A 24926-nucleotide genomic window follows, 5' to 3' on the forward strand; every position below is an offset into this window, starting at 1 on the left:
CTCTGCTTAAAGACTGAAGAAAGGGGGGTAAATGGGAGGGACCGTTTCCATTAAATAAATAATGTATCTGATGGTATAGCAGTAAAGTGTCGCTCCATGTAGCTCTCCTCACTTCAGTATTCCACCAACGCTGGGTGTTCCATGCTGAGATGAAGGCAAGGGTAGCTGTCTGGCCTGCACCTGTCTCTGATTGGCCTCCCAAAAGAAGGTCAGGAAAGCGCTAGCCTTTTATTGGCTGGATGGCTGAAGAGGTCTGTTATGATTAGTAGAGAAAGACTATGGTGTTTTCTGATTGGTGAAGAAGTGAATTGGGGGGCTGGGGTTCTTGTATTTTTGAGGAGGATTAAAGCCCTAGGATAGAGCGCAGTGCCAGAAACCTACAGCTGTGTGTGTAAGAGAGCGAGAGAGAAAGAAAGAGAGAGTAAAAGAATGAATGAATGGCACTTGGACATAGAAATTGAGAGAGAAATACTGAGTGGGGGGAAAAACTAGTAGGGAGTGAGAGACATTTGGGGAAAAGAAGGGAAGAGAGGCAGACTGGAACAGAGACACAGAAAGTGTGAGACACTTGGAAGGAGAGCAAGAAGGATGAAAAGAAGAACCAGGAGAGACTCTGGAACAGAGACAGGAAAAAAAGGAGTGCAGAGAGCACGGAAAAGCAACTAGAAAGAGCGAGACACCAAGCGAGATGGAGAAAAGAGGAAAGACGAACAGAGAATAGAGGGCGAGAGAAAAAGAAGGCAGCAGAAACTGAGAGAAAGTGTGTGTGTGTGTGTGTGTGTGTGTGTGTGTGTGTGTGTGTGTGTGTGTGTGTGTGTGTGTAAGAGAGAGCTAGTAGAAAGAACTCTTGCAAAGACAGAAGAACAAAAGAGTGGAGTCTGGAACTAAGAGACTGAGAAAGAGAGACAGAAATTGAGGGAGAGAGACATTGTTCTATTGAAAGGGAAGCCTCTCTCTCTCTCTCTCTCTCTCTCTCTCTCTCTCTCTCTCTCCTCCCACTTCTCCAGTGTAGAGCTGTGGATTAGCGTTGTGTGTTCTTATGCCTTGGCGTCTGTATCCGTGTCTCCAGTTGTCAGAGATCATCTCCTGCATATGGGTCACGACACACACACACACCTTTTCACTAGTTATCAGCAACAGGCGATACAGGACTTCTGTTTTGGCTTTTTTTTTTCCCCCGTTTTGTCAGGTCCTGTAAGTGCTCTGTCTTGGCTCAAGACTGTGATACCTTCCTCTATTGGATTGCACGGCTCTTCTGAAGGACGCCATGGAGCTGCTAGCTAGATCGTTGCATCTCTGCATCAGGGTTTGCCAGGCGGCTCATTTTCACATTTGGGTTTTTCCACCACTTCTGGTGCTTCTGTAGAGCGCTCTTCATATATCGGACCTGTACCGTATGAATAAGCAGCCATTTGTCAGAAGGTTCGAGAGACTAGTTCCAAAACACTGGTGAAGCTTGTCCTCGGCTCAGCACACACAAAGACACGGACTGGTATGTGTGTTGGGTTTGAGGGTACAAGATGGATATGATGACCGCTTGTTGGAGGGGGCAGGTAGGTGTGAGATGAGCGATTGCCGTTTGGTACTAGAAATAGTGCAAATGATTGCTCCTGTTGGTGTGAAGCTAGAGCTGCATGGTATGGCCGAAATACCATATATCCATAACATAGTGGCATGGTTTGACCTGTCTTGTAAGATTTTTTTTTTCAATTTAATTCTTTGTTGAAATAATAAATAAATGGTCTAAACAGGTCTCTTGTATAATGTAGCCTTCCACTGTATCAATATGGCCAATAGTGCAGTAATAATTGCAATGTAATTATTTTAACAAATTTAACAAACATGTAACATCTTGTACAACTCTCATATCTGCTACTAAGTGCCTGTAAGTGTGTGGATCTGTCTGTGTGTATTAATGTTGATCTGTGTGTCTGTAGGAGGAACAGGCTGCCAAAGCAAAGGCTGAGAAAATTCGCGTGGCTCTGGAGAAAATTAAAGAAGCACAGGTCAAAAAGGTGGGTGTGGCCAAATTTCCTGTTTTATCTTTTTAGATATATAGATTGGCACTATCGCACAAAAACATTGTATTTCCATTTTTTTTTTTTTTTGGACATCATTTAAATCAGGCTACTTTACATTTCATGATTAATGGACCAATAGAAATGCTTCAAAATTACCTGGAATTAAAATGTAAAATATATATATATATGTGTGTGTGTGTGTGTGTGTGTGTGTGTGTGTGTGTGTGTGTGTGTGTGTGTGTGTGTGTGTGTGTGTGTGTGTGTGTGTGATGAGTACCGCATTAATTTCTTTCCACCAATTTATAGTTCCTTAACCAGCAGCTTGTTGCTATGTCACAGTAACGAACTCCACTGCAGCCTGCAGTTCTTTCTCCAGCTCCTTAGATGGAACAATTAATTAAACCCTGTTTCCCACTAACTTTTTCCTTGTCCATTTATTTATTTATTTATTTATTTATTTTAAATTTTTTATTTTTATTTTTTTATGATTTATTTAAATGAAGCAGAACAACTCCTAAATAGAAAAAAAAGACAAAGATTTAAGTCTGTGTCTGGAGAGTTGCTTGTGCTAGGGTTATTTTGCAAGTTGATGCAACGTTACATAATGCTGCAGTTCCTCATTCAACTGCTAAATGGCAGTACTGACCTCACTCACAGCTGCAGATACCCATTGAAGTCAGTGTTGAAATCCCAGCTTTAAGTGCGGAATAAATGTCTCCAGTGGAATGGTATTGACCATGGTATTGACCTCAAAACCACTGATCAGTCGATCTCTAATTTCTATTGGCCCACTCACTTGACAAAGGATGATTTACTAAAGGGAATCTGTGGGTGTATTAAATTACACATTTTCAAAAAGTCAATAAGCAGAAATGAAGAGGGTGTTGTTCCCACAGCGACCATGTTTATATGCATGTAGTCGTTTGGACACCTCCAGTCTCATGACAATTACAACGTTTTATGTGAGTATATGGTAATGTGACAAGATTTTATTTCAAGGACTTTGAGACTGGATTTGTTGGTTTGTTCATCCAGCAGAGTAGTGTGATAGTGTGGGTGTGTGCATGTATTACTCTCCCTTAGGCTTAGTATATCTGCAAGCTCAGTGCTGCACAGCATGGTGAATCTCCCATACGCTCTGCAGAGACAGACAAGGAGCGAGAGCCTGGTAGAAACTAGGTCAGTGTCTGTGTGTGCATGTTTGTGTCTGTTCACAGTGTACTGAGAGAGATGCAGCATCAAGGTTTTGTTCATCAACACAAGTGGTGCATTCTTGTGTTGAGTCTTTCTGTCCTTCAGAACTGGTCTCAGAGCAGCCCTGTTTCTTTAGGACAGTATAAAAGTCTATATCTCTTCATTGCACCACTGAGTAAGTGAATGAAGTGGCTTTGACAAATGCCACCAGGCACATCTTCACGCTGAGGACGTCAATGAAGCTCGGTGTGGTGAATAGGCCTCTGTTGCAGTGACTGACGCTTCTATTGCTTCAGTATGAATTTGGTGGAAACTGGTAGCTTTGAGCAATCGTGGTACGCGGGAGCATGGCCAAAATGAATCAGCCCGATGATGAATAGGATGAATAGCCTAGCCTACATTGCATGAATGGATTTATATGAGGAAGTGTAAATCTCTGACCTCAGCACTGCTTAGTTTGTGATACCTTAGATACATATATATAATATATATTTGGGTGGGAGGCAGTCTAGAAATGGGGGTATATTTTCACGATTTAATCCTATATAAACATTGTTATTTTCAAAAGTCAATTTTTCTGAATCAACTTTATTGAATCTTTATTGAATCAAATACTCAAATGTTATATTCAAGTATTCCTATTAATATTGCTTGATTTATATTTATGCTCAAAAATGAAGTAAAAGACTCACCCCACAGATTTGATTTGGACATGAATACAACTTTAATATGATACAATTTTACATGAAATAATCTAGTCTGGTTTTTAGTTTTTGGAGCTTACTCTATTAACATGATTAATTTATTTGTATAGCTCTTTTTACAGCTGTGTTGTCACAAAGCAGAATCAGTATTTGTTTTTTATTTATGTATTTATAAATATATATTATTAAAAGTGTTTGTGATACTGAGTGAATTCCTCATTCAGTTTATACACAATGTGTTAAAATTGTCTACACTTCTGAGTCTTGCCTCCATGTCCTCACCTCAAACTAGATTCCAGATGGCACATCTAAAAACAGAATTGTATTGGGTTTTATGTCTGTCACAGTCAACTCTGTTAATGGTTTTGACAACAATGCTCTGCTGCTTTGTGGTCTGACACCTGGTGGCTCAGTTCACTTTTCTGTGGTTCACTTTTCAATAATACCACTCACAGCTGATGGTGAAGTATCTAGGAGGGAAGAAATTTCAACAACTGACTTGAATCAGTGTCAGTGGCATCCTTATTACAGAACCATGCTGGAATTCAGTAATTTTGTTAGAACCATTTATTCTTTCACTAATGTGTGTAAATGTAAACAGTACCTCTAGAGTCTTTACCTGTTTAAAGGTTCCTTATGGAATTAGGTTCCAACCAAAAGTGGTTCCTCTATGGAATCATCCCAAAAAACCTTTGTTGCACCATGTACTTTAATGTAGCTAGATTTTTTTCATTTCATTTCAGATCATTTTAGCACCCTTTGTAGCAGCATTTTTAAAGTGTGTGTTCTGGTTTGAACAGAAAAGCTTTATTTAAATGAATAGGTCATTAAATGAATAGGTCATATTAAATTAAATGAATAGATTTACATGTCCAGTTAATTTCATAGTGTTAAGAAAATGCAGCATCGGTTGTAATTTGGGTTACAGTTCTTTTTAAGGAATTGGAGAAGAAGAGTTTTGAAAGCATAGACTGTCTTCTCTGTTGCTGGTGTGGGGAAATGTGCCACACGCTGCTCATCTCCATATTACTGTGCAGACCCCTGGCAGCAGTATGCCTATTCAGCCCTCCTCTCTCATATAGGAATGAAAATTGGGTGTGAAATGTGGGCTTTTGGATGGGCCTGAGTTTCTGATTGTTCAGTCTCTTATATAGTAGAAGTATTTTATGTAGATTAGAAATCCAGCCAGAGCAATGCTCCAAATATTTAGTTGTTGAGTTTATAGTATTTATATGAAGCCTTTCAGTTTTTGTTTACATTTCTTAAGTTACTTTAGTGCTATCAAAACCTCATTGCACCTTAATTTTAGTTTAATTTTAATTTAATTAACTCCTTTACATTATGCAAACTGGTCAAGATAAATAGACCACTCAATGTGGGATGATTCATGTTTTCCTTAAATGCAATGCAGTGCATTTGTGCTGTTAGGCTTTCTGGCAACATATAGCTCTGATGGCTTTTTCCACACAACACGGTTCAACACAGAACGTTAGCAAACCAGGCAGAGCTTGCTTTTCTTAGCACGGTTAGCTAACTTTTCCTGAGGCCACAGAATCATTAAGTGGGAGTGCTTAATAACTTAGAGATCCGCTGATTGGATCCACATTTGCGGCACCTCCATGTCTCCTGATCTAGGGTCTTTATATTTCCAGGACAGAAAATGACAGAGGCCTAGGCTAATGTAGCAAATACGGCTTTAGCTAACTGTTAGCATAGTGCTAACTGCATGCCAGAACCATCACACATTTGTGTCAAGTTTCAAACTGACTTTCTAAAGTGGATTTCAGCATTATTTAGTGTACTATATCTATGAAATGGCCTCCTGAGATTGTAGTGCAAGAGTAAAGAATGAAACTGTTGCATAATAATTATGAGACACTGTGCAAATCGCAGCATGAGTCAACCAGTCCAATTTCTGGTAAAGTGCATTACACGGCCTCCTCTGTGCTGAAACTAAGCCAGCTCCGGTAGTGCATTCGGTGCAGGAGGCACATGTTTAACATGAACATCATTCCTAAGGTCCTCTATCTTTGAGTCATTTGACTGTGATTCATCGCTTCTTCCTGTTTTTCCTCAGCTGGTGATCCGCGTGCACATGTCGGATGAAAGCTCAAAGACCATGATGGTGGATGAGAGGCAGAGTGTGAGGCAGGTGCTGGACAGCCTGCTGGATAAGTCACATTGCGGATATAGCCCAGACTGGGCCCTGGTGGAGACCATCACTGAGCTGCAGATGGGTACGAATATACTCTTGTTTATTTTTACCTCATCAAGATGTGATTACAGTACATACAGAACACCACATTTACAGTACAGTGTAGAAGTATTGGCACTTATCCACAGTATTGTAGAGAGTTTGTGCTTGTAAAAGCTCATATTAGAACAGATGCAGGTAAACATTAATACAGTAAAAGGAAGCAAGCATTTCTCTTTCTGAGTAAAGTAGTTGAGATATTGTGAGCTAAAAAATAAAATATAGAAATAATCCAAATCCAGATTAAAGATTTGGATTCAAATCAAACCTGATTTTCATATGTAATATGTTCAAGACAAGACAACCATATTCACCATTAGTGTTTGGCTTCCACCTTTAACCCATCCGTGCAGTGAAACACACACAGTGGACAGTAAGCACACATGCCCAAAACAGTGGGCAGCCATTGCTGCAGCACCTTGCTGAAGAACCCAACAGTGACAGCTTGAGGGTTGGGCACTTCCTTCCCGGATCACTCTTCGTGTGATGTTGGTCAGCACAGGCGTGTGTTAACTGTTGTATCAGAGCTGGGAAGCCACACTTTCCTCAAAGTGCGCTGATACCTTGTTACCTTACCTCTCTTATTCAAACACACACTTTCAGAGCGTATATTTGAGGACCATGAGAACCTGGTGGAGAATCTTCTGAACTGGACCAGAGACAGCCAGAATAAGCTCATGTTCATTGAGCGCATTGAGAAGTATGCTCTTTTCAAGAACCCACAGGTGAGATATTACAACACACACTAACAGACTCTCACTTCATAGCTTCTCTTAGATATAGCTGCAGAACAGCTGTGCGCACACACACACACACACACACACACACACACTCACACACAGAGTTAACTCTCTCCCCTTCTTTGAAACGCATCATTCTTCTTTTCTGTATCTCTCATGTCTGCATGTTTCTCTTGTTTTCCAGAATTACCTTCTGGGAAGGAAGGAGACTTCTGAGATGGCCGACAGAAACAAGGAGGCTCTGCTGGAGGTCATACACATGCGCACACACACGACTATGCACACACTTTACCGAACCACATATTACTGTCACACTATTACTGTAAATACTGCTTTACCCAGGAAATCGTGCCTTTTTTGTAGATTAAACAAACACACATGCAGACAGACACACACACATACACACACACACACACACACAACAGATAATCTTGGAGCTTATATTCTAATTATGCTGGTAATGATTGGTAGCATTGAATTGCCTTGTGCGTGCATGTGTGTGTTTATGTAGGAGTGTTTCTGTGGTGGGTCAGTGTCTGTGCCAGAGATTGAAGGAGTGCTCTGGCTAAAGGACGATGGGAAAAAATCATGGAAGAAGCGCTACTTCCTGCTACGTGCATCCGGCATCTACTTTGTACCTAAGGGCAAGGCCAAGGTATGTGGGCGTGTGTTTTTTATTACCCTTCTGTATATGTTTATATCACTGTGTGTATGTGTGTTGTCACTAAATAAATAATGGATTGCAGAATGAGTTTCTCAGCGGCATTTCCTGTTTATGGATCCACTTAACATTGTCGGCATAAACCATATGCTGTCTGTAAGCCTTAAGAAACATGCACCTTCCATATCCTTCTCACATTGCCTCACTTTTAATGTGATGAGTCAGTTTTGTATTCAGATGGATAGTGTAGACTTTGTAGTGTGTCTTTCTCTGTGTTCTTTATTCTGGAGCAGTTCTGAAAGCGCTCCCTTTACTGAACACAGTTACCAAGATTATGACATTTGTTTCCTTTTTTTGCTTTTGTCTTCAGGCCTCAAGAGACTTGGTGTGCTTCTTACAGTTGGACCATGTCAATGTTTATTATGGACAGGACTATCGGAGCAAGTACAAGGCCCCCACTGACTACTGCCTTGCCCTCAAGGTAGGGGGCTATGTGTGCATACACGTTATATTGACAAAAGTATTGGGACACCTGCTCATTTCTTCTGGAATCAAGGGTATTAAAAAACAGGTTAAGGTTAATTTGTTTTGGTGGTGCCTCTACAGGGGCTAGACAAGCAGGGTGCACTGCTGTATCAGCAATGGGTGCAACTTAAGGTAGCTGAATGCATTCATTAGAACAGGTGTTTTTGCATCTTTAAACATTTGAAAATGTTTTCTTAAATATTTTCTTACGCTTACATCGACCTCACACTAGTCTTGGACTATAAGGGTTCAGAAGTACGGCCTATAAAATGATCTGTTGAAATAGTTGAATTACAGAGTTAATGGTTAACAGGATTAAAGGTTTGTTTGTTGTTCTTAAAGTATTGTTACTGTCTACATAATGCTAGCTCATATGACCTCAATTCTGTATCACAATTAACTAAACATTTTATGCTGATTAAGACTAATGAACGATTATAGAAGCTGCTAGAGTTGCTCAGTTGGCTCAGTGTTCTCTGCGTCGCTTCCATGTCATAGACTGGAGAATGTCAGAATCTTTGTAAAAAACAGTGGATGTTTCTTTTTAGAGGTTTATTCTTATAAACTTGTGGTGTTTATCTTTAAACCCTTCGTAAGGTTTTTCTTAGGCAAGCTGTTGTGAACCCGGCCCCTGGTTTTTAAGTCAGTGTACAGCTTTGCTGTGTTAATGTGGTGATGCCTTGTTTTGTGTTCTGAGCAAAGAAGGGTTTGTATTGCTAAGGCAGAAAATGTTGCTGCCCTCTAGTGGTAATTTTAAATATGAGCTCAGAGCCAAAACCTTCTGGAATTTCATGGTAACAACATGGACTGTTCCCACAGCACCCTCAGATTCAGAAGAAATCTCAGTACATCAAGTATTTGTGCTGCGATGATGTCAGGACCCTTCACCAGTGGGTCAATGGGATCCGCATCGCCAAGGTAAGCAACTCTGGAATAAGAGTGATTGTTCTGATGAAAATCATATTCATAACAATTTGGCACATACTTGAATTGTTGGTGATTGGTGTGTTTTTGATTTTTCTTTGCTTTCGTTTTGTTCTAAAGCTATAAGGCTAATGTCGCTAACAAATAATGGAAGTGTATAGCCATTCGTTGATATTATGCTAACTGGGATTCAGCGTAGACTTGCTTCTGCATGAAGTGCATGTGAAATTCCATGGTAATTGCTTTTCTTTAATGAAGGATAACTGCCTGAATGCATGTGTATGTTTCTCTACAGTATGGGAAACAGCTCTACTTGAACTATCAAGAGGCTATGAAGCGCACTGAGGCAGCCTATGACTGGTCTTCGCTATCCAGCTCCAGTATAAAGTCTGGCACCAGCTCGGTCAGCATTCCTGGTGAGTCTCCTGCAGTCTGTTACTTCTTTCATGCTTTACGGTTATTGTAGAAGTTGAATACTTTCCCAGACATTACCCGGAGGAGCTGTATGTGTCAGCGCAAATGTCTGAAGTCGTACAGGCCATTACCCATACTTTGCCCTGCCTGGGTAATGTCTGAGTGAGCCCATTTGTAAATAGAGCAGGTAATTTTCCATAGAATTCACTGGGCGTGTTGTTTCTCATGCGACTGGCACAAAACCAAGATTATGCTATGCTATTTCCGCAGCATACATTTTGTGTCGTGCCGTGCCACCTGCATGTGCTATGCAAGTACTGCCCCCTACCTGAACACAAAACATTTCCTGTACGGATCTGACGCCGAAAACCTCTGGTTGTATACTACATGTGTGAAAGGGCAACTTCGGTGAATGTCCGGACCTGATTCTCTGGGCATTTAACAGAGTTCATATGTAAAAGTCTTATATTTGTGGGGATTATTGTGAAGTTATGATCAATTTGAATTGCAATCATGTTTTTTGGATTTTCCCTGTTCTAACACACCTAGCTCAGCTCGTCTGCTAATTACCAGTTCTCCTGTTTGTTGTTGTGAATCTAGTGTCTAAATATAAAGGTTTTTTCCTTCTCCTGTAAGGTTGCTATTTTGGAGATGCAAAGGGTTTTTGTGCAACATATAATTATGCAGTATCTTATTGCTTATATCCTAATCTTGGATATGTCTGTCTTTTATAGAGTCACAGTCCAACCATTCTAGCCAGACGGACAGCGGCGTATCAGATGGTACCTCATCTACACACGCACGCTCCCAGAGTGTAGTCAGCTCTATCTTCTCTGAGGCTTGGAAGAGAGGCACTCAAATGGAGGAAAGCATCAGGGTGAGTTTACTTTGAGTGGAGGGCAGAGACGTTGGAGAAGAAGTACCTGATGGTTTAGTTGTTTTTCCTGATCAGTTTAAGGTAATTGATTATTGCATAGGTGGATCATAGGGTGCCTTGCAGGACACTTTGTAACGTTTCTCAATCTAAAGCTCAGTAGTAGTAGTGGTGGTGTGTGTGTCCTGGCTCCTTTACTAAAATAGTTTACTATTTTTCTTGTGCAGATGAGACCAGAGTCAACACGTTCGACCCACTCTACCCACAGTGGCCATAGCATCCACTCCAGTCATAGTAACCCTCCCCATGTAGCTCAGCAGCAGCATATGCATGCATCAGCCCATTCACAGCAGCACACACCGCAGCACACCCAGCCACCCTCACATCCTCGTGGAAGCATTACTCATATCCCAGTTCAAGCTCCACCCCAGCCCTCTCCAGCTCCACCCCCACCTCCTCCTCCGCCGCCGCCACCACCACCACCACCTCCCCCTGCCAGCGTCCCCCACCACTCTACTCCACCGATATTTGCAAAATACAGCACCATAACCCGCCTTCAGAATGCTGCTCAGGCTCCTAAGCCACACCCCCAAGCCCAGCAAGTGCTTCCAAGCCCGCCCCCACAGGCACTGAAGCCATACACCAACAATATTCCTCCAGGAGCAAATATCCCACCCCCACCACCCCCTCCTCCACCAGCGCCCATGCCTGCTCCTGGTTCAGCTATGGCCGTACTGAAACTTGGACCTTCAAGTCCAAGTCCATCTGCAGTGCCTCAGTTCACCCCTCCAGTGCCGATAACCCCATCACCGCCACCACCTCCACCTCAGGCGCCCATACAGTCCCAACCACTTCCACCTCCTCCTCCCCCAGTACCTATTCAATCTCAATCTTTTCCCCCACCTCCGCCTGTATCTATCCAGTCCCAGCCTCTTCCGCCTCCTCCCCCTCCTGTACCTGTTCAGTCCCAGCCTTTTCCTCCACCTCCACCTGTATCTATCCAGTCCCAGCCTCTTCCACCTCCTCCCCCTCCAATACCTGTTCAGTCTCAGCCTTTTCCCCCGCCTCCACCTGTATCTATCCAGTCCCAGCCTCTTCCACCTCCTCCCCCTCCAGTTCCTATTCAAACCCAGCTTTTTCCCCCACCTCCACCTGCGCTTATCCAGTCACAACCTCCTCCTCCTCCACCTCCACCACCACAACCAACCATCCAAAGCAATTTTTTTCCCCCTGCTCCTCTACAAACCAATGGCTTGCCCCCTCCACCCCGTCCCCAACCGGCCGTGCCTCTGCTAACCTCCAATGGCCTCAAGCACGTCCTGGCCCAAAAGTTCCCTAACTTGCCCAGGGATGTATCCCCTTCTGGTAGTCAAGCTCAGTCTCCACCTCCTCCTCCACCTCCTCCCCCTCCTCCACCTCCCACTCCTCCAGCCCCTCCTCTCCCTCCTCAGCAGCCTAATGCCACTGCGCCACCTCCCCCTCCTCCTCCACCGCCTCCCCCAGCCCCTGCCCAGCAACTTGGTCCACCCCGAGCCTTGCCCAAAATCTTCACTGGAGGATTTCCGCCCCAAACTGCACCAAAGCCTTCAGGCACTATCCTACCAGTGTCTCCGGTTGCACCCCTTCCTCAAGTTCCTCCACCTCCACCGCCACCTCCACCACCTCCTGCACCAATCAAGAGCCATCCGCCACCTACTTTGCCTAAGCAGCACAGCATGTCCAAGACGCTGCCATTCTCGAGCCAGCACTCTACTACATCATCTTTGGTCAAGCAACTCGCTAGCCAGTTTCCTGGTGCGGCTTCTACAGCAGCCAACCATGCAGAGAGCCACAAAGCCCCACTATCACCACCTGTAGTGAAGACTAAACCAAAATGGCAGCCTGGTGGATTGCAGCAGCAGTCGCCTGAGTTTCCTCCACCTCCTTCAGACACCACGCTTGCTTTTCCACCACCCCCTGGTCCACCTCCTCCAGGCCCTACACCACCACCACCTCCTCCTCTTCCCCCAACTCTGTCAGGTTCCCCAATGAAGAAGTCTCCCTCGGGTGGTAAGAAACCGCCACCAACCCCTCAGCGCAACTCCAGCGCCAAGGCCGACTCTTCAACCGCATACCAGGAGTCCCGCCAGAATTTGGTAAGCAAGTTCAACCCCAGTGTAGCCTCTTCTGCTCCAAAGTTCTCTGGTTCACCTTCTAAGGATGTATTCACTGGACCCCCAGCACCCCCCAAACCTGGCAAGCTGAACCTGGCCAACCTACCATTGGCTTTGCAGAACAGAGTTGGCCAGAGCCGGCAGTCCACTGCAGATTTTCCCTCTCCTCCACCACCCGAGAACAACCTCTTTCCACCTCCTCCACTTGAGTCAGACCTTCCCCCTCCACCGGCCCTACCAGGTGTACCCCCTCCACCGGCCCTACCAGGTGTTCCCCCTCCACCGGCCCTACCAGGTGTTCCCCCTCCACCGGCCCTACCAGGTGTTCCCCCTCCACCGGCCCTACCAGGTGTTCCCCCTCCACCGGCCCTACCGGGTGTTCCCCCTCCACCGCCCTTACCGGGTGTTCCCCCTCCACCGCCCTTACCGGGTGTTCCCCCTCCACCGGCCCTACCCGGTGTTCCCCCTCCACCGCCTTTACCCGGTGTTCCCCCTCCACCGCCTTTACCAGGTGTTCCCCCTCCACCGGCCCTACCTGGTGTTCCCCCTCCACCGCCCCTACCAGGTGTTCCCCATGCAAGCACCCCCAAAGTCGCCGTAGTGAATCCACAACCGCAGCCTCCCTGGAACAAAAGTTCCCTTAAGAAGACCCCTGTTTCAGCATCTCTCCGTCGCAACAACACGCCTGAGCCTCCGCCTTTATCTTCGCCTCAATTGTCAGGAGGCCCTGCCCCTCCAGCCTCTCCGAAAGGGGGTAGTCAGCCGAACTTTCTGGAAGACCTGAACCGGACTCTGAAGCGCAAGTCTTTGCGCAACTCCGGCGCCAAGTTGGACCCTGTGGCCACCATGGACGACATGGTGCTGCCGCCACCTCCTCCTGAACTTCTCGACCAGCAGAGACACAGTGGGAGTGGGTACACATCTGGCAACATCTCTGGCTATGCAACACTAAGGCGAGGGCCGCCCCCCACCCCACCCAAACGGGGGGATAATACCAAACTGACAAACTGAGTCCGGGAACACTTGTGCACGCCCCCTGCTTTTTCTCCCTCATACAGTGTTGTGGAGGAAAGGTTTTTGGTGTTCCTGGGTCTTAAAAACAATATGCTCAAGAGACTCTTGTCAATGAGAGAGACCACAATGACTCTCATCTGTGGTGCCGCTCAGTATCACATTCTGTTTTAAACTTTGATATGAAGGAAATCTAAGCAACATACTGGTACTGCATGGACATAGGGCCAAAATATCCCACATTCAAAAAGGTTCCTTGGTTTTTGAGTGGTTGAATGTCATGGACTTTAGGGAAGTCATAGGGAGAAATCATTTGCCTTTGTTTTTTTTATATAGATTTATTTAAAAAACATTTGAAGAAATTTTCTTATTTTAGACTGACGTTTTTAAGGATTGACGAAGACTGTTGTTCAAGGAGGTAGTAGAGGTTAGGTGTGTTTGTACAGTGAATATTTGGCTGGCATGTCATTTTCGCCTTTTCCCGCAAGAGACGCATTGAATATAATGGTGAGTGAATGTGTTGAACATTTACCAGGAGAGCTTCAGAATGTTCTAGGATGTTCTCTGAGCCTCCTTAAGTGATGAGAGCAGTTGTGTCATAAAAAACAGATTGCATTAAAGAATGGTAGCTGTTTGACAGCGAGGTATCAGTTGGAAAACAACAAAACGTGGACTTGGGGAAATCTTTAAGGGGCATTTAAACAAATTAGAAGTGAGGAAGCGTGGCCTGACTGCTTGGCTTATGGGTAATCCTGTGAGATCGGTGGAGTGTGTCTTATTAATAGTTGGACCTGTTGAATCTACGTACACTATTCACATCACTGCAGTATCTGGCTGTACACATAGCTGCTTTGCTTGTCTGTCTGATTGATCATGCCTTCTACTGGAAAGCATTCAGGTATCCTGGCAACAGATGTACATCTTTCAAGAAATGGACTTTGGGTCACATGACCACATGTATAACTAATGTCCTGTAACTTGAGAGCACTGTTCCACTGGACTGCTATTACTGAGGAGTTTCAGTGAGGGAGGGGGGCTTCTTGAAAATGCATGTCAAAAAAGTGTCTTAATGTTTTTGGTTTAATTACCAATAGGCTTTTACACAGGGTTTGTTCTGCTGAGCATCTGTACTGAAATGACTTTAAACATCTAGTATGATGATCACAGCTTCTTAAGAACACAAAAACTGGACCATGTAATAGCTGGACGTGGGCAGATGAGGTCAAGGACCATGTGGCATATGTATAAAAATATGCATATTAACTTACTCAATCATGTATTCCATTTGGTAGGACATCTGTGTTTTTAAAATCTGAATATATGACCAATATCATGTTTCCTTTCAGGGTTGTTGACATATGTAAACATTAAATTATTCTGGTCTTGAGCCATTGGGAGTGCTATGGAAATCCTCAGCTCTAATCTCAGTGGGAAATGGCAATCTGGGCAATGAAGATGAAGTGTCTTTGCATTTTCATGTAAGGTCGCAGTATAAATGTTAACATACCTCACTGTGTCTCTGTGTCTCTGTTTGATAAGTGGGGCTGGGGGTAATACAAGAAAAAAAAATTCAATGTGACTTACACTATATGGACAAAAGTATTGGGACACCTGCCAATTCACTGTTTTTTCTGAAATCAAGGGTAGTTAAAAAAGTGTTTATCCTGCTTTTGTTGGAGTAACTGTCTCCACTGTCCAGGGAAGAAGGCTTTTCATTAGATTTTGGATGCAGTGACCACAGCATTAGTGAGGTCAGGATATTGAATGATGACCACCTTACCTTATCCCCAACTCCCCAAACTCATTCCAAAAGTATTGAATGTAGCACCACCATCATTCCAAAGCACACAGCCCCTCTACTCCACAGCTCAATGCTCAATCTGGACATGAATGATGAGTTCGATCAATGGAAGCTACTTGGGTCTAAAAACTTGATGTGTCGCTTATGGTTATCCACAATTGTTAGGTAAAACTATATAAAATGATTATCACTGATGATACAGAAACAGGGATGCTAGTACTATCATTAACAATCCCATGGTTTGGTCATTTTTAGACGGCCCCTAAAGCAGTGGAAGGTTTGCACTTCAGTCAAAGAAAAAAAGTACATGCTGCCTTCAAGTCATGTCGGTTATATCGTATTAGAACATGCTTACAGAGACTTTTCCTGGATGAAAATACTGCTCAGCTAAATCTCGTCCTTTCTGTTTGTGATATTTTTTCCAGGAGCATGTACTTACCTGTTTTTTCACGTGTGGAAACACAGTGAGTCTCTTCAGCTAGTAAACTGCTCACTGCACTCAGAGGACAGTAACTCTGGATCAGGAATAATTACAGAGCAATAACTTTAATGTTTTTGTTAGTGTTTAAAGGCTACTAATCTCACAAATCTACAGAACCAAACTACACACATATTCAGCATTGTTTTCGTTCCACCTTAAATTAAAAAGCGCAGCAGTTTTTATTTGTTTCAAACCATTTGTGTAGATATTTTTGTGTGTGTGTATATATATATGTATATATATATATATGTGTGTGTGTATGTATGTATGTATGTATATATATATGTATATATATATGTGTGTGTGTGTGTGTGTATGTATGTATGTATATATATATGTATATATATATGTATGTATGTATATATATATATGTATATATGTGTGTATGTATATATATATATATATATATATATATATATATATATATATGTATGTATATATATATATATATATATATATATATATATATATATATGGGGCAGTGGTGGCTCAGCGGTTAGAGCGCCGGGATATCGATAACAGGGTTGTGGGTTCGATTCCCGGGCTCAGCAAGCTTCCACTGTTGGGCCCTTGAGCAAGGCCCTTTACCCTCTCTGCTCCCCGGGCGCTGGAGTTGGCTGCCCACCGCTCTGGGTGTGTGTGTGTGTACTCACTGCCCCTAATACGTGTGTGAGTGTGTGTGTGTGTGTTCACTACCAGATGGGTTAAATGCGGAGGACACATTTCGCTGTACAGTCCACACTGTACAGTGACGAATACGTGCACCTTTAAGAGAAAAAAAAAAAAAATATATATATATATATATATATATATATATATATATATATATATATATATATATATATATATATATATATATATATATATATATATACACAAAATATGTGATAAATTAATTCATTTTAATGGTAGTTGTTTGTGAATTAATTTAAATAAAATATTTTAAAAGAAAGAGGCTATGCTTGTAAATGATAGACCAGTAAATTAATACTGTGGAAAAAAGCAAGAAGGCTTTATACTGATGCTGGGATTATTCAATTATGAATCCCATTGGGTTTTTTTTGAAGGTTAGGAATCAGTTGTCAGTACCTTAATCAGGGACCTTAAAACGTTTAAAAGTTTTCTTAAAAATAAGCTCATCTGTGTTACCTGATCATTCACAATCAGGTCGTAATAAATCCTGAGATTCTCTGGTATACATAAACAATAAATACTACTAAGCATTTAAAGCTTTTATAACCCCTCTAATCTCTGATCATTCACTCAGGCTTGGCTGAAACTGAGTGGGGAATTAAGACTTTAATGGTGAGTGTAAACCCTGCTTCAGCATCTTCAACCTCGAACCACAGCATTCCCTTTAAACTGCAGGCCACAAGGGGACGCTCGTGTAAACCTACGGCACACTCCGGAACCACTGGCCTGAGGCTGCTGGTCTGGAACTGCGGCTGACTCTCCAGCTCTGCAGACGGATGCATCTCTCGCCTTGATGTAAGTAGGTTTTATCCCGAGTGCAAATAAGTGAGTTTTTTTTAATGGGAGTGTAAAATCACATATGGACATTTCTCACCCAACTAGTTCCAAATGTTTGTGGACACCCCTTCTAATGAACGCGTTAAGCCACTTTAAGCTGCACCTATTGCTGATGGGTTGATGTGCAAATGCGCACACACACATACAGATAGTCTAGTTCCTGTGGAGAAGTACTGCCAATAGAATAGGACTCTCTGGAGCAGATGAACATGAACCTATTGGCACCATGCCTCCTAATGCCAGGCGTGGGCTAGAGAGGTATGAAGTCCCCTAGCAAGAGAAGAGGTGGGGTGGAGATCATCTAATGCTCTTGTTGCTAAATGCATTTAAATTCTCATAGCAAATAATGTTAAGCCTTCCCTGGACAGTAGAGACAGCTTCTCCAACAAAATAACCTCTGAATAACCTCCTTTTTTTTTTTTTTTTTTTTTTAGAAAAAAACAATGAATGAGCAAGTGTCCCAATACTTTATTTAATGTAGTGTACTTACATCAAGTTACAAATTACTACTCAATAAATGCATTATATAGCACCTCTTAAAATTTACAAGGAAGGCATTAAAGCTTGGGACTCAACACTTACAAAAACAATAAAAGAATCCTATTGATCTGCTAAATTATATGAATATTGTTTATATGCATGAAGCTATCAGCAGAACAGTCCAGCTCAAGGAAAAAGACATGGCTGATCTCGACATAACTAAAACAATAGGAAAGCTCAAATGAGCTGCAAATGAGGAAATTACCCCAGGAAGGCAGGTAATCCGGCCTGAATCAGGCTTTTGGTATGTTTTATTTTCATGTGTTACAATAGAAAGGTTGCTGTCCCTTTGTTTTGTATAGCATCCAGGTCATCTGCCTGTATATTGCATAGCACCTACACATCTTTATAGCACCTACAAGTACCCAGAACCATGTGCTCACAGGAGCAGGAGTTCCACGCATTAAGAAGGGTTTACTTTTTTTTTCTTTTCAAATCAATACAAATGAAAACAAAGAAAAAACAAAGCAAGAGATGCTGATCCTGGATTATATGACTGATCAGTGCTGGGCCATGGTTACTCCAGATGATTGCTGAAGTGATCTCCACGAATCACAATGTTGTCGTTACGACGTCCAGAGCGTATTGGTTGAGAGCCATCAAACGCTGGAATGGTGGTTGAAGGTGGAGGGTCTGCAAACACAGTAAAATAGAGGTAGAGTTCAGAGACCTGTGGTTTATGTTAGATCAGCAGACTTTGCCCAGCAAACTGTATGTACAGTTCATGCAGCCCTGGTTAAATGATGGAGTTAAATGGTTGTGGAGTTTCTACAGAAAGTGACTGTGACTGAAAATTTTTTATTTGCTGTATTTAACAGGTTTTATGGGGGGGGGGGGGGGTCTTGTGGTCTAAACTTAATGACTGGTTGGAGTTAGAGATGTCCAAAGTGTACACCATAAAACCTTAGATACATTTTCTAAAATAATTTTTAAGAAAATGCACTAATTTAACTTACCTCGAGAAACAAGACGATTTGGATCATAGTGCCATCCTGTCACCATCTATCAGAACAAGAGTTCATACTGTTTATTCCATCAAAAAATGCATTCCTAATTCACTGATCCATGCCCCGCCCACAAACACGCCCCCTAACTTACAACAGCTGATTTTTTGGACTAGATTTTTATAAAGTTTGTCAAATCTATTAATTCTCTTAAATACATACATATAATTTCCCTTTAGGTTAAATGGGATGTTTCGTTAGCAAGGTCGCACAGGTCAACTGCCATGTTGCTTCAGTAGACATCACTCAGGCCTTGCATCGAAAAGTGATAATCAATATCTTGATCATTTAAAATGGTATTGCTTTGTCTTTCCATAACCCCTCATACCCTTAAACGCTGTGTGTGTGCCCACACTTCATTACAGTCATAACTTACACCTGCCAGTGCTTCCCTCTGGAAGATTAAACTAGCTGTGTCCGCATGGCTGCACCTTATAGCCACCTATAGCTACTTATTATAATTAGTAGGGGCGTCTGGATACTTTTGGATATGTAGCGTATCTCATATCTCTCTGTCAAAGTGATAAGTCGTCCTCACCTCCTCACTGGACTCCGAGCTGGAGCTTTGAGCCTGGTTGCACTTGAGGGAGACGATGTCTGTCAGTCTGTCCGTCACACGCACTCGGATGTAGCAGCCAGCGTCCGACTGACCACGCCAACCATGGAAGGAGTGGGGGTTTGGGGGGTAGAAGGGGGAGGTAGAGGAGCAATGGTATAAAAGAGGGGGGGGGTCATTGTTTTAAGAACTGTTATGCAAGAGAAAAGTAAACGGTGCTAGACTTTAGTTTCTGCATGGAACTTCATGTTCCAAGGTTTGTCTTTCTTTGAATTTGATTGGAGGGTCGGTGCTGGCATGGTACCAGATGACCATTTCAAAGTGTTCTGCCAGTACACACATGCACACACAGACACACACACACACCTCCCAGTCTTCCAAACATAATAGCAAGGTCCAAACCTGCACAGTGTGAACCTAGCAACCTCTATGCTAAGGCATGTACCAGTATGTACTGCATACCCTGTTGAGAGTATTTTTATACACACTACAGTTTAAAAGTTGGTCATCAACAATCAACATTTAGCAGTAAAATTATTGTAATTTACTAGTGTGTGTGTGTGTGTATATAGTAGTAGTATATTATATGTATATGTATACTGTTTATTGATTATATAAAGTACTGAATATTTTATATGTATAAATATTTATATGTAATACACTAAAATATACTGTGCATTATTTAATTTAATGAAGAAATAGACATTTTGGATGTATCCAGGATGATAAACAGAGCTGCACATGATTGAAAATGCTGGCATTGAAATATAATAAAATATATGCATATTAACTTGCATTTTACAAGAAACAAGTCACATCTTGAGGTCAATAACTTGATACACTCCTATAACTGGGCAAGTTCAGCATATTAGGTATCATTAGAAATGTGTTCTTGTTGCCAAAATGTGGGAAATGTCAACATGTGGGCACCTTCTGAGGTCTAGTTTAGAGTAATGTATGTCTGTATTGTGTGAATTACTAACTAATTAGTAACAAAAATAATAAATGTTATATAAAAAGTCATTCCATGCTTTTGAACAGCTGTGTTTGTCTGATTCCCCTTTCAGCTGTAAAGGACAAAGGAGATTCCAAAACATGCATATTTTTATGTAATCCGTCACTGTAAGCAAATGGATGTGTTTAAGTAGTGGTAAATATGGCAACTGTTCGTATTGAAAGTTGTCTAGCCCACTGAACGACTCTACTGTAATTTGTTAAACCGTATCAGGACGGCAGAACATGCCCAACTGTCCTGGAGTCATCATTTTTTCAGTAGTGTGTAAAAGTAAAATAAGCAAATATGAATTAAAGAGCTCTGTTCTTCAGACTAGCTCACAAGATCTCAAGTTCTTGTTCCTTTTCACTGTATTTATGTTTACCTGCGTCTGTTTTAATGGGATCTTGCCATAAAACTCTGTTACTGCTGATATAAATGCTTTAAAATAATAATAGTATGGGTCTTAAACCTGTAGCTGTAGTTATAGGCATGTATAAGGACTGTCTATGTAAATATATGAACTGTATGTATAATCCAAGTGCTTGGACCCCGTCCAGTGCAGAAGACACATTTAAATATTTATCCAGACTGACCTGCATGTCAACCATATTGCAGAGGTGTGTGAATGCAGGGACAGGTACATGCACTCTTACCGACAGGAAATAAAACACACAGTCTGCCACATGGGGGGGGTAAGCGATATTACCCTCTACGTTATACCAGCTGTTGCACATGAAGATGTGCTTACCACAAAGAAGCCTCTACGGTAGGTACAGCCCTGAGGGTCTAACCCAGAGCCTTTCAGACAGTCCGTCTCCCTGATGCCGAACTTCAGGATCATATCGTAGACATTCAAACCCAGCGGAACCACCTAGAACAAAACAAGATTTTACATAATCAAATAAGCCCCTAATGCAGAAAGGCTTATTACACACTAAGATGTAGGATTCAGTAACTACAGGGACTCCTGTACAAACTGGTGGGGCTGTTCTTTGGTAATAGTTGGTTAAAGGTTTTAGTAACAATTTGAGGGGTTAAATAATTCACATTATTTATTATTGACTGATAATAAAAAGGAAAATCAGAGTAGAAATGAATGCAGTCCCATGTTCCCATTTCATTTACAGCAAACATCCCAATTGGCCGCATGAAGGTCAGGCAACATTAGCATTGGATATTGCGGCACAAAAGAGGAAATAATAAACATACACAAGGCCAAGTCTCAAGAATGCTTTGCTGATATAGGAATAACTTTGGCTATATAGGTATGTATAATACACAATCACATCGAAATATTATGACCACCAACCTAATAGTAGGAGTAATCATCCTTGGCTCTGATGACACTATCAAAACGTTGTAGCATGGACTGTATAAGGTATAACTGTATAACTGTGAAAGGTGTTTATTATAGAAGGTTAATTGATCCACAGTGGCATGTCGATTGCTCTGTACCAATTGCTGGTGTCGTTGTTCCACCCTTCGTCCGGTACCCTATTATCATGCCCTTTTTAGCATCAGTCTAACTGCATTCTTTGTCCATGACAATAGTTTAGCACGCTGCTACAACTGACTGGTGTGCTCGCTTGTTTATACATGGTGTCTGTGACGTCCCAGGCCTAGTTCATTTCGAACCCAGGGTGGTCATAATATTCTGATATGACGGTGACAGTAATATCAGTGTAGCATCTCAAAAACCACTAACTTGTACTCAAGGTGTGCAGAGAATGGACTTTTTGCACATTGAGTGCCTCCCAATTGCATAGCAATGGTGCCACGGGCAACTAAGTATAATACAAAAATACATCAACAAATTCCGACACTCCTGAACAACAGCATCCACTCACTTTCTTGACCGATGCCTTGGACACTCTGTAGAGGCGTTGCCGGGCGTAACGAGTGTTGATCTCATCCAGGGCCGTCCGCAGCGCCCCATCAGCCTTAGAACTCAGTTCAAACAGCGGGAGGCCTGTGAGGTCAAAGGTTAAAAGGCAATCACATTAAGAGTTCACTCTTTGTATTAGTTGAAAAAAGTTAGACAAGTTGAGTCTAATGGTAAGAAAGGCAGCGCAAGTGGAAGGTTGTGGGTTCAAATTCCATGACTAAGTGGGTATGACCTGGTGGTGCTCTGGTCAAAAATAAATAAATATGGGCCATATGTGTGTTGAATCAGCAGCTTTCCAGCTTCGTGTAATTGTATTTAGACATTTCGCTTCATCACATAAATAGGTGCCTCAACTACACAATCAGGACTAATTCTGTGCTTTAGTGCAAATTGAGAATAGACCCTAGAAAACCGAAGATGCATAATGGACCACTAACGATGATCCTAGACTATATTAATGACTTTCAAAAACATTCCTGCATCTTTTCATGCAAATACTAGGCTTCTCAGATTCATGCTCCAAAACTTTTATTACACTCCAAGGATTGCTTGAGTTGTTCCTACATTATGACAGTAAGGGGGGAAGCCAGGGATCAGTTAAGGGACCAGAGATTAAGTTATTAAAATAGTAGATAAAATCCATACTAGAGAAACTTATTGAGTTTATTGTTCACAGCAGTGTGATAGGAACCAAACTTTTCATTGCAAGATAAGGAGCCCAAACTATAACACTACCAAAATACGAATTTACAAAGTTCCCATCTCCACCACTGTAATTCACCCTGAATCTGAATCAGTGAATCAGTTTCTCTACATTGAGCATTTCCAGCACCAAACCACTGAATGATGTTGTTTACGGCTCAACCACAGAATTATTACATTTTAAAATATAAGATATTTTTTGTATGAGGACACCCTAATCAAAAATGGGTTCTATATATTACCAAAACAGGCTCTTTTGACCAATTCTAGGGCAATATAGAATCATTTTTATAATGTTCTATATTGAACATCTACAAAAGGTTTTCTACCAGTCTGAAGCACAATTTAAGGCAGAGAATCGTTTAATCATCAAAAGAGTTGCCGTGGTTCTATGTAGATATATTGCCATTACTAAAGAACCATTAAAGAACCCTTTTTTCAGTGTAGGTTTGAAACACTCACCTGAAGCTGACAGACACTGCAGCAGCAGCACAAGCAGAACGCAGCACCTCATCTTTGTCTGTCAATCAAACTGCAGTGAGCGCTCCAGCTGCTGCCACCTCTCTTAAATCCCTGCAGCTCCTCTCCCTCTGCGGCTACGCCCCAAATCACACTGACCCAGCCCTTGCTCACTTCCCCTACACACTTCCAAGTACTTCAAATTGCTTTGTATAAAATCCTTTATTTTATTACACTGACCCCTTGAACCCTAGGCTTATGATTCTTTGACTACCATAAATGATTCTGTATCTACTAGAAATGATTCAGTAACTCCTTTAAACAATTCAGTAACAGCTATAAATGATTCAGTATCTACTAGAAATGATTCAGTAACTCTTATAAACAATTCAGTAACAGCTATAAATGATTCAGTATCTACTATAAATGATTCAGTATCTACTCTAAATGCTTCAGTAACTACTATTCATGATTCAGTATCTGGTATAAATGATTCAGTATCTACTCTAAATGCTTCAGTAACTACTATTCATGATTCAGTATCTGGTATAAATGATTCAGTATCTACTCTAAATGCTTCAGTAACTACTATTCATGATTCAGTATCTGGTATAAATGATTCAGTAACTACTATTCATGATTCAGTATCTGGTATAAATGATTCAGTAACTACTATTCATGATTCAGTATCTGGTATAAATGATTCTGTATCTATTATAAATAGTTAGTATCAACTATAAATGATTTAGTACTATAAAGTTTTATAAAACTTACTTATGTTGTTTGAGGGTAAGGTAGTGAAGTGTGGTCCAACATAACGGACTTTAGGGTTTAAGTACTTAGTATTAGATTCAGGGTTTTTTGCCTAGAGGCCAGTAGTGGAGGATGTATCTAGGGGTTTATTTTCTGTTCGGATTGAAATCAAGCCTCTATCTTTCTCTCGTTCTGTTGCTTTCCCTGTATGCTGGTGTGTTTTACTTGGCCCTGCTTTCTCTCTCTGGTCTAGACAACCTCTGGCATGCTTCCTGGAACTGCTCTTCATGCTGCAGCTCTTATCACTAAATACACTTATCGGCCACTGTATTAGAACCCCCTGCCGTGCTGTTACACCATTCTTGAGGCACCATTCTTCCTGTATTAATGCATAATTCATGACAACACACCAAAGCAAAGTCAGCCCAAACGAAGGCCAGCTCATGATTGCCTTCCAATGACTTTTAACCACAGCCCTTTATTTAACTAGCTAGCTTGGTAGCCATAGATAACTAGCTACTTTCAGTGGCTATCTAGCTGAAGTGTTGTTAATGTAGCTCACACAGTGCTGTACATAAAAAAACAAATACAATGACAAGGTTGGGTAACTTAAGCACTCTTTTAAGTGGGTTAGCTTACTACCTAGCTAGTTGGGGCTGTAACTAGTTATTAGTCCTTATATCGTGAGCCTTTGTGTATATAGCACTAGCACCTCTATGGATTTTGCCATACAAAGCTAATTA

At 41.9% G+C, this 24926-nt stretch overlaps 2 protein-coding genes across 8 annotated transcripts in view; one reads left to right on the forward strand and one right to left on the reverse strand.

Annotated features, from left to right (window-relative positions):
- Positions 1-14986, forward strand: part of raph1b (Ras association (RalGDS/AF-6) and pleckstrin homology domains 1b) — a 60943-nt gene extending 45957 nt beyond the window's left edge. For all 7 annotated transcript variants that reach the window (XM_072656661.1, XM_072656663.1, XM_072656664.1 and 4 more), the window contains 10 exons: positions 1938-2015; positions 5997-6156; positions 6777-6898; positions 7098-7163; positions 7425-7568; positions 7945-8055; positions 8919-9017; positions 9319-9439; positions 10172-10314; positions 10539-14986. In XM_072656661.1, the coding sequence (XP_072512762.1) occupies positions 1938-2015; positions 5997-6156; positions 6777-6898; positions 7098-7163; positions 7425-7568; positions 7945-8055; positions 8919-9017; positions 9319-9439; positions 10172-10314; positions 10539-13475 (3981 nt within the window). In that variant the 3' untranslated portion in view covers positions 13476-14986. The remainder of the gene's footprint in view (positions 1-1937; positions 2016-5996; positions 6157-6776; positions 6899-7097; positions 7164-7424; positions 7569-7944; positions 8056-8918; positions 9018-9318; positions 9440-10171; positions 10315-10538) is intronic.
- Positions 14987-18344: 3358 nt separating this feature from the next.
- On the reverse strand, positions 18345-23485 carry spp2 (secreted phosphoprotein 2). The gene is made up of 6 exons (XM_072657719.1): positions 23434-23485; positions 22232-22353; positions 21133-21255; positions 19370-19477; positions 18784-18829; positions 18345-18460 (listed from the first exon to the last, which is right to left on the reverse strand). The coding sequence occupies exons 1-6, from the start codon at positions 23483-23485 to the stop codon at positions 18345-18347; spliced, it is 567 nt and encodes a 188-aa protein (XP_072513820.1).
- Positions 23486-24926: the final 1441 nt, after the last annotated feature.

The sequence above is a fragment of the Salminus brasiliensis genome, chromosome 15, assembly GCF_030463535.1.
Source record: "Salminus brasiliensis chromosome 15, fSalBra1.hap2, whole genome shotgun sequence".
NCBI lineage: Eukaryota > Metazoa > Chordata > Actinopteri > Characiformes > Bryconidae > Salminus > Salminus brasiliensis.